This window comes from Portunus trituberculatus, chromosome 2 (genome assembly GCF_017591435.1).
Source record: "Portunus trituberculatus isolate SZX2019 chromosome 2, ASM1759143v1, whole genome shotgun sequence".
Lineage (NCBI taxonomy): Eukaryota > Metazoa > Arthropoda > Malacostraca > Decapoda > Portunidae > Portunus > Portunus trituberculatus.
This window is the reverse complement of record NC_059256.1, coordinates 2,233,529-2,243,528: the sequence shown is the minus strand read 5'-3', so window position 1 is coordinate 2,243,528 and position 10,000 is coordinate 2,233,529. Positions and strand designations below refer to the sequence as shown.

The 10,000-nt window shown below is 44.1% G+C and overlaps 2 protein-coding genes across 4 annotated transcripts in view; one reads left to right on the top strand and one right to left on the bottom strand.

Moving 5' to 3' along the window:
- The window catches only part of LOC123502117 (intraflagellar transport protein 43 homolog A-like), a 20,483-nt gene extending 18,890 nt beyond the window's left edge, over positions 1–1,593 (top strand). The window contains 1 exon segment of the mRNA XM_045251335.1: positions 558–1,593. The gene's annotated coding sequence lies outside the window, so the exon portion shown is untranslated.
- The window catches only part of LOC123502096 (nucleolar transcription factor 1-like), a 10,452-nt gene continuing 814 nt past the window's right edge, over positions 363–10,000 (bottom strand). Inside the window, exons 3-12 of one of the 3 annotated variants that reach the window (XM_045251293.1) lie at positions 9,623–9,815; positions 8,952–9,093; positions 7,421–7,527; positions 7,253–7,307; positions 5,302–5,700; positions 4,487–4,594; positions 3,282–3,965; positions 2,978–3,136; positions 2,397–2,606; positions 363–2,137 (exon numbers count right to left, since the gene is read on the bottom strand). In XM_045251293.1, the coding sequence (XP_045107228.1) occupies positions 2,069–2,137; positions 2,397–2,606; positions 2,978–3,136; positions 3,282–3,965; positions 4,487–4,594; positions 5,302–5,700; positions 7,253–7,307; positions 7,421–7,527; positions 8,952–9,093; positions 9,623–9,815 (2,126 nt within the window). In that variant the 3' untranslated portion in view covers positions 363–2,068. The remainder of the gene's footprint in view (positions 2,138–2,396; positions 2,607–2,977; positions 3,137–3,281; positions 3,966–4,486; positions 4,595–5,301; positions 5,701–7,252; positions 7,308–7,420; positions 7,528–8,951; positions 9,094–9,622; positions 9,816–10,000) is intronic. The other 2 variants (XM_045251304.1, XM_045251314.1) reach the window with 2 other exon arrangements.

The following is a 10,000-nucleotide window of genomic DNA, read 5'->3' as shown; positions in this document are numbered from 1 at the left end:
TTTCTTGTTTTTTCCCTACTGTCGGCTACAATGCTTCTCCTCCCTCCGCTTTTCTCTATTCATTTTTTTCTTCTTCCTCTCTTTCTGTTCTCATTTCTTGTTTCTTGCCTTAAGACTGTGCCAAGACCCTCCTTCATTCCTCCTTCTGTGTTCTGCTTTTCTCTATTCTTCTTCATTTGTTTCTATTCCTCTTATTCTCTTCTTGTTTCTTCCCTGCTACTGTGTTCTGCTTTTCTCTATTTTTCTTCTTCATTTGTTTCTATTCCTCTCCTTCTATTCTCTGTCCTTGTTTCTTCTTTGACTGTGACAGGTTAACACACACACACACACACACACACACGGTAAAAAAATCCAAACACACATACATTTCTACAATTTATTGACAAAAGAAACATTTTGTCCTCAAAAATTTCATCATTTTACTTACAAAAACACAAACTAAATATTAAAAAACACTTAATTCACTTACAATTCACTTAGTAGTAGTAGTAGTGATATAAGTACACATTAATAATAAGTCAACATTATTCTCTCACTCACTCTCTCTCTCTCTCTAGACAATGGTAGTGGTGGTGGTGGTTACAGCATCTTGTGGCTTCAAATCTACACCATTTCAGCACCACACCACCACCACCACTGCTTCCCAAAGGCTCCTGAGGTCACACTGCATCTCCAAGGGTGTTGCTGTGGTTCTGGTGACAAGTGGACAAGATTTTCAACATTTCCCTGGCTCTAGTTGAAGTTGTGAGGGTTTTAAGGGTGTTTTTGTGGTTCTAGTGGCAGATTAACACCACTTTTGTATTGTTAAAAGTAGAAACACACTTTTAAATGGCTGTAGTTGAAGTTGTAAGGGTTTTTAAGGGTGTTTTTGTGGTTCTACTGATAGATTAACACCATTTCTGTATTATTGAAAGTAGAAACACACTTTTAAATGGCTGTAGTTGAATGTAAGGGTTTTTAAGGGTGTTTTTGTGGTTCTACTGATAGATTAACACCATTTCTGCATTATTATCAGGAGAAATATGCTTTTAAATGGCTCAAATTGAAATTGTAAGAGTTTTTAAGGGTCTTTGTGGTTCTAGTGGCAGATTAACACCACTTCCAGATTATGAACAGGAGAAACACTCTTGAAAACTCCGCTAATCATCTGTGGCCTTGCAAATTAGTCATAACGAGAGTACAGCATTTTAGAACACAGCTTTTTTAATACAATACACAGGTTGTTAAGGGTGTTTTTGTAGTTCTAGTGGCAGATCAACACCATTTCTACAATACAAACAGGAGACACACCCTTGAAAACCCAGCTGGTCGTGGTGGTGAGAGGCAAGATTTAGAACACAAAATCTTCTATCTTCGACCAATGTAACACAATAAATGGCCTTGTTGGGGGTGTGTTTGATGTGTTCTTGGTACTGTAAGGGTGTTGATGCAATAAAGAACTTGGAAGCACATTTGTCGTCTGCCTCTTAATTAAATATTGTAGAATTAATTTTAATATAAGGTACATTAGAGAGAGAGAGAGAGAGAGAGAGAGAGAGAGAGAGAGAGAGAGAGAGAGAGAGAGAGAGAGAGAGAGAGAGAGAGAGAGAGAGAGAGAGACTATGACAAATTGAGCACCTTAATATTTCTTAGCCTAGAAAAAAAAAATAAATAAATAAAAATAATAATAATAATAATAAAAATGACAAAATATTAATCTTCTTACCATTCTAACAAGGTAAACACAAAATAAATAAATAAATAAAAATAGCTTCAATAAAAATGGAATTATTTCAACCATTTATAGAGACAATTTTTTTTCTTTCACACTCAAACGAACATTTTAAGCTTCTAGAGAAACTAATACTAATAATAATGTTTACAAATGACATCCTTAAAATTAAATAACTGCCTTGTGTGTGTGTGTGTGTGTGTGTGTGTGTGTGTGTAAAACTAGCATAAAACACTCAAAACACCTCAAAACTCACCAGAAACACCCATAATCGTTTAGAACAGAGAGAAAGAGAGAGAGAGAGATTAGTGACAAAGATTTACTAGGGTGGTGGTGGTGGTGGTGGTGGTGGTGGCGTTAATCGGAGTCTGTGTCGGAGAAACCTGACGAACTGCTCTCTTGTCGTTGTCGTTGTTGTTTGGCCTTCTGTGGAGAGAGAGAGAGAGAGAGAGAGAGAGAGAGAGAGAGAGAGAGAGAGAGAGAGAGAGAGAGAGAGAGAGAGAGAGAGAGAGAGAGAGAGAGAGAGAGAGAGAGAGAGAGAGAATTTTTTAAGATGACATTATAAAGATATGCTACTACTACTACTACTACTACTACTACTACTACTACTACTACTACTACTACTACACCAGATCAAACACTGAAACACACACACACACACACATTACTACTACACCACTCTAACCTTTGGCGAGGCACGGTTGGCAGGTGTGGCAGGGGTGGGGGGACCAGAGCGCCAGGCAGGGGTCACATCCTCTTCACTATCCTCCTCCTCCTCCTCCTCAGAATCACTAGGGGGTGCAGGGGGCGCCTTCGGGGGTGGTGGTGCCTTCTTCTTGGGGCTGGTGGTGGTGGTGGTGGTGGTCTTCTTCTTGGGGCTGGCAGTGGTGGCCTTCTGTGGCGTTTAGAGATGGGCATACATACACACACGCACACACAAAACGCATACACACACACACACACATTCTCTCTCTCTCTTTCTCTCATAAACCTTTTTTGTTCTCTCTCTCTCTCATTGAGTCTCCACTGTAATGATAACACACACACACACACACACACACACACACACACACACACACACACACACACACACACACACACACACTCTCTCTCTCTCTCTCTCTCCCACCAAACTCAGTCAGTCACTCACTCACACATCCTCCCTCTCCTCTCTCTCTCTCTCTCTCCTCCATTAACCTTTTTTTCTCTCTCAAACCATCCCCCTCCCTCTCTCTCTCTCTCTCTCTCTCACAAACACACACACACCTTAAGCTGGGCAGAGGTATTGGGGGTGGGGGGGCCAGAGCGCCAGGAGGGGGCCACACCACCATCATCATCGTCATCGTCATCCTCCTCCTCTTCCTCATCATCATCATCAGAGGGGGGTGGGGGGAGTGCCTTCTTGGTGGTGGTAGTTGGTTTCTTCTGCAAGGAGATGGATATGAGAGAGAGAGAGAGAGAGAGAGAGAGAGAGAGAGAGAGAGAGAGAGAGAGAGAGAAAGTGTGTGTGTGTGCGTGCATATATAGACAAAAAACACAAAACACAAACAAAAACCTAAAATTCCTGTACCTTAGGCAACTTTATTGGCGATATGAAAGTCGGCAAGCTCTGTGACTCCTCCTCCTCCTCCTCACTCTCCTCTTCCTCTTCCTCTTCACTCTCCTCTTGATGTTTGGTGACTGACGACCTTTGACCTTTGACCTCATCTGACCCTGGCGGTGCATTAAGATCGGTAAACAAAACTGGCGACAACATTTTCTTCTTTTTCTGAGTTTTGACGTCTTTTTCCTCCTCCTTCGTGGCAGCTGGCAATGCAAACAGGTCACTCGAGGCCTTGACAAACACTGGGTACTCCTCGCTGTTCGGAAACTCGTCGAAAATGTCACAATTGTCGAAGAAACGGTATAACGGAATGCGATTGAATCCCAGGAAGAGATAGCGAGTCTTCTGCTCCATGTCTCGAACGCAACTCTTCAATTCTGCCGCATACTTCTTGTGTAATTTACGGCACCGTTCTGCGTACGCTTCCCTGACCTCCACACTCTGCGATTTCCAAGCCTCCCTGGTTGCCGCCAACAGCTCCGACCCCAACAGATCAGTGACGGTCAGCTTGAACTTAGCGGCAAAGAGGTGGTAAGGGGTGGCTGGGGGTCGTGAGGGCTCTTGTCTAAACCGTGGACATGATGTATCGGGTACCTCTTTGTACGGGAACACATCCTCTGCCTTTGTGTGTCTTGTTCTCCTTCCTGGCGGCTGCGGGAGAGAGAGAGTGTGGTTCATATTTTTTTTAGTATATATATGTCTGTTTGCATATCTCTCTCTCTAAAAAAACACACTCTTTCTCTTTCAAACACACACACACTCCACTCTCTCGCTCGCTCAAAAACACACAATCTCACTAAAACACAAACAAAACTCTCTCTAATTAAAAAAAAACACAAAACACACCATCTCTCTCTCTCTCTCTCTCAAAAACACACAATCTCACTAAAACACAAACAAAACTCTCTCTCTCTCTCGCTCAAAAACACACCATCTCACTAAAACACAAACAAAACTCTCTCTCTCTCTAATTAAAAAACACACCTAAACACACCATCTCTCTCACACACTCTCAAAAACACACACACAAACACACAATCTTTCTAAAACACTCAAACACACACAAAACTCACTCACTCTCACTCTCAAAAACACACAACCTCACTCAAACACAAACAAAACTCTCTCTCTCTCACTCACTCACTCTCTCTCTCACTCTCTCTCACACACACCATTGCAAACCCTGCCATTACATCTTTATATATCTTGAGAGCGTAGAGAGTCACTTCATCCTGATCATTGGCCCACTCCTTGAGGTTCTCCTGGAAATCCTCTTGTTCCTGTGAGGGAGGGAAAGTGAGAGTGAGAGGGGTGTGTGTGTGTGTGTGTGGGGGGTTATTTCTCTCTTCTCCTCCATTTCTCTTCTCTTGTCTCTCTTTTCTCCTCCTCTTCCACTAACCTTTTCAAATCTCAAGTTCTCTCTCTCTCTTCTCTCTCTCTCTCTCCTCTTCCACTCTCCTTATGAAATTTCAACTTAAATCTATTCTCCTTTTATCTCTCTACCTCTCTCTCCTCCTCCTCCTCCTCCTCTTCTTCCACTAATCTTTTTCAAATCTTAAATATATTCTTTCTTCTCTGTTCTTCCTTCTACCTCTCTCTTCCTCCTCCTCCTCCTCTCTCTCTGTCTCTTGATCTTCTCCTCCTCTCTCTCTGTCTCTTTATCTCCTCTTCCTCTCTCTGTCTCTTGATCTCTTCCTCCTCCTCTCTGTCCGTCTCCTTCCTACTCTTCTCTGTCTCCTTCCTCCTCTTCTCTCTCTCCTTCCTCCTCCTCCTCCTCTGTCTCTTTATCTACTCCTCCTCCTCTTCCTTCTCTCTCTCTCTGTCTCTTTCCTCCTCCTCCTCTGTGTCTCCTTCCTCCTCCTCCTCTGCGTCTCCTTCCTCCTCCTCCTCCTCTCTGTCTCCTTCCTCCTCCTTCCTTCTCTCTCTCTGTCTATTTCCTCCTCCTCCTCTCTGTCTCCTTCCTCCTCCTCCTCCTCCTCCTCCTTACCTTTCTAAATTTAAGCTTGTACACATTTTTCTCTGCCTCATTTAACTTCTTGTACATTTGCATAGCCTTCCCCATCTTCTGCAGCCCAGGGATACTGTCAAGGAGGCCCTTCTGCATCACCTCCTTATAGAACACCACTGAGGGCCTTGTGGAGGCCAGTGGAGGGCACCCAACAGCCTCCAGGTATGTCTTCAGGTCCAGTTTACTCAGGGACGGATGAGAAGGGGGCTGATATTCTGGATCGGATGCTGCTAAACGCGCTTTCTCCTTCTCGAATTCCATCATTGATTTTAACGATTCAGTAATGTATGGCAGCTGTTTCTCCGCAGGTAGGTTCGAGTAGTAGGTTCTGCTCCTGTGGCGGGTCTTTATGGTGTCCCGCTCCTTCTCCCAGCATATCTGTGGGGTTTGATTACGTTAAAGGGATTTTAAGGGTTTTTGTGGGTTTTGGTGGGTTTTGGGGTGTTTTGGTGTGTTTTGATGTGTTTAGATGGGTTTTGGTATGTTTTGGTGTGTTTTAATGGGTTTTTGGTATGTTAGGGGTGTTTTCAGTGTGCTTTTGGGATGTTTTAATGGGTTTTTTGAGGTTTTAGTGATTTTAAAGGGGTTTTCAGTATGTTTTGGTTTATTCAGTGTCTTGGGATGTTTATTGGTGTTTGATGGGTTTCTTGGGGGTGCATTGTGGGTTTTTGAGTATCTATGGGTGTTTTGGGGTGTTTATGGGGTGTTTTCTTGTTTTGGTGGGGTGTTTTGGTGTGTTTTTTGAGTATTTAGGGATGTTTTGGGGCATATTGGGTGGTTATGGTGTGTTTTTGGGTGTTTAGGACATTTTGGGTGTGTTTTGGGTGTTTTTGGGGCGTTTTGAGATGTATTTTTGTTTTATGGATATTTTGGGTGTATTTGTGGGTTTTGTTTATTTTTAGAGGTGTTTTTGGGTGTTGTGAGTGCTTTTGGGACTGTTCTGGAGTGTTTTGGGATGTTTTAGTGTGTTTTTGATGTATTGGTGTTTTTTTGGGGGGTGTTTTGGTGGTGTGTGTGTGTGTGTGTGTGTGTGTGTTTATATATACACACTACACGCCAATGAATTGTTCGCGGCTCCACAACAGATCACTTCCACGAGGGCCTGAAGATCATTTCCTGTAGTGTGGCACCGTAGTGATTGCTGAGAGTTATCATGCATCTGGGAACACGTTTAAAGTACAAGCAGTCCACGAAAGCCGTTGATGGACTGTCAGTTGATATTTGTCAGTCATTAGCAAGACATTCGGAAAAGTATCACCTCAATATCTGCCTCACACAACTCACTCAAGACTGACTAAGGATCAAATGTATGCAGAAGTGGATAGGAAAGTTTCGTATGCACGGCGGGGTGGCAACGTGAGGCCTGGGCGAGGATGTCAAACTTCACCACACACATAAATGCTGTGAAGTGTCAGGTGGATGCTTGTCTTCAAATCACAGCAAGGGAATTAAAAGAACAAAACCCTCCGCTGCTCGGGCAAGTGTCTGTCAGGACGGTACAACGCTGCCTGCACGATGACCTTGAGTCCTGCAGATGCCACTCACCACCCCTAGGCAACAAGAGCTTAGGGTTGAATTTGCCACTAAATATCTCCAGTGGGATGTGGCACAATGGCAGCAAGTGTTATGGAGCGACTAAGCTGTCTCCACGGTGTCCTGCAGCCGTGGCAAGGATCTGTACCAGCGAGCGGGGAGTGACCCACTTGACACAAACTTTATATTTAAGACACCAAGCTGCTGCCTGATTCAGTGACAGTGTGGGCCTGCTTCAGTCATCATGGTGTGGGAAATTTAGTGTTTTTGTCAAATGAAAACATGAATCAGAACAATTATTTGGAACTTTTGCGACTTTTTGCCTTCAGAAACTGCCAGATTGACTTTTTGAAGGACTACTACTACTACTACTACTACTACTACTACTACTACTAACCTGATATGGCACCTTAGGCAACTTAACACCTGAATCTTTGGTCGGGCTGCTGCCACTGAGAGAGAGAGAGAGAGAGAGAGAGAGAGAATTAGTTACATATATTTCAATTAAACCTTACATCACATATCTCAAAATTCTCAAAACACACACAAACACACACACACACACCTCTTCATAATCTTTGAGCACTCTTCCTTGTAGCTCTGCATGTAAACCTCCTTCTTCCCAACTGGCAGCTCCTTCCAAGCTTGATGTCCCAGCTTCAACATGTTATCCTGCATTAGAGAAGCCACATTAGTCACCACACAGGCAACACAGACTCAGAAAGGGCATTTATTGACTCTTGCTGTCATTCTAGTAGTTGTAGTGTGTGGTTCCCCCTTGTTCCCTTCTTCCCTTGTTCAGTTTGGAAAGGTGGAGACACAGAAGCAGGCAGGGAGTTCCAGTGTGTGCCAGAGAAAGGTGTGAAGGATTGAGAGGACTGGTTAACTCTTTAGGGAGGTGGACAGAGTAGTGGTGAAGGATTGAGAGTACTGGTTAACTCTTTAGGGAGGTGGACAGAGTAGTGGTGAAGGATTGAGAGTACTGGTTAACTCTTTAGGGAGGTGGACAGAGTAGTGGTGAAGGATTGAGAGTACTGGTTAACTCTTTAGGGAGGTGGACAGAGTAGTGGTGAAGGATTGAGAGTACTGGTTAACTCTTTAGGGAGGTGGACAGAGTAGTGGTGAAGGATTGAGAGTACTGGTTAACTCTTTAGGGAGGTGGACAGAGTAGTGGTGAAGGATTGAGAGTACTGGTTAACTCTTTAGGGAGGTGGACAGAGTAGTGGTGAAGGATTGAGAGTACTGGTTAACTCTTTAGGGAGGTGGACAGAGTAGTGGTGAAGGATTGAGAGTACTGGTTAACTCTTTAGGGAGGTGGACAGAGTAGTGGTGAAGGATTGAGAGTACTGGTTAACTCTTTAGGGAGGTGGACAGAGTAGTGGTGAAGGATTGAGAGTACTGGTTAACTCTTTAGGGAGGTGGACAGAGTAGTGGTGAAGGATTGAGAGTACTGGTTAACTCTTTAGGGAGGTGGACAGAGTAGTGGTGAAGGATTGAGAGTACTGGTTAACTCTTTAGGGAGGTGGACAGAGTAGTGGTGAAGGATTGAGAGTACTGGTTAACTCTTTAGGGAGGTGGACAGAGTAGTGGTGAAGGATTGAGAGTACTGGTTAACTCTTTAGGGAGGTGGACAGAGTAGTGGTGAAGGATTGAGAGTACTGGTTAACTCTTTAGGGAGGTGGACAGAGTAGTGGTGAAGGATTGAGAGTACTGGTTAACTCTTTAGGGAGGTGGACAGAGTAGTGGTGAAGGATTGAGAGTACTGGTTAACTCTTTAGGGAGGTGGACAGAGTAGTGGTGAAGGATTGAGAGTACTGGTTAACTCTTTAGGGAGGTGGACAGAGTAGTGGTGAAGGATTGAGAGTACTGGTTAACTCTTTAGGGAGGTGGACAGAGTAGTGACGAATGACTGAGAGTACCAGTTAACCCTTACATTAGAGAAGAGGACAGAACAGCAGTGAGAGATCAGGAATACCAACTAAACATTACAAACACAAACCCACAAAACACACACCAAAATCAACAAATAAAACGTCAATATAAAAACAGCCTCAAAAAACACAACAACAGCGACACACAGACAGGCGGACACTCACCCCGTTCCTCTTGGCCTTCTCCTTGAGTTCCTCAGTGAAGAAGTCCTTGAGGAAACGATGGATAGGCAGGGGGCGGTTTCTGCGATCACGGTACCCAGAGGTCACCATCTTCATCATCTCACCCACGATTGTTGCCAAGGTTCTGGAATGGGGTGAGGTGGGGTGGGGTGAGGTGGGTTAGGTTCTATGTCTGTCTGTCTGTCTGTCTCTCTCTCTCTCTCTCTCTCACATATACAAACATCCTAATTTCTTGCGTCTCTCTCTCTCTCTCACATATACAAACATCCCAGTTCTTGTCTCTCTCTCTCTCTCTCTCTCTCTCTCTCTCACATATACAAACATCCCAGTTCTTGTGTCTCTCTCTCTCTCTCTCTCTCACATATACAAACATCCCAGTTCTTGTCTCTCTCTCTCTCTCTCTCACAAACTCACTCACTCTTTCTCTCTATCTCTCTAACATAAACGCACACATTCTCTCACACACAAACTCACTCACTCTATCTCACACACACACACACACACACACACTCTCTCACTCTTTCACATACATAAACACACTGTCTCTCTCTCTCTCCACACACACACTCTCTAACTCCCTCAAACACACCCTACACACACCCAAAAACCCTGCAACACCCCAAACACCCTCCAAACACCACCCAAACACTTACTTAAAGGGTGAAATCTTCTTGAACAGCATCATGAAGTGGGCTTTGCAAGAGTCAGGACTTCTTCCGGGCAAGGCAGCAGCACCCCAATCGATCCTCTTCAAAGTCACCCGGTAGGATTTGCTGTCCTTTTCTGGGGGAGGCAGCTGGCGGGTGACTCTCTCCATTAACTCCAGCGTGGCCTCCTTCGTCCAGGCTGTGGGTGAATGGGTGTTTAAAAATGGGTGAATTTGTGGGGTTTTTTGGGTGTTTTAGTTGTTAAGGGATGTTTGGGTGTGTTTTGGTGTGTTTTTGGGGTGTTTTAAGTTCTTTCAGAGATGTTTGGGTGTGTTTTTGGGGTGTTTTTGAGTGTTTAGGTGGAGTTTGGGGATGTTTTTCGAG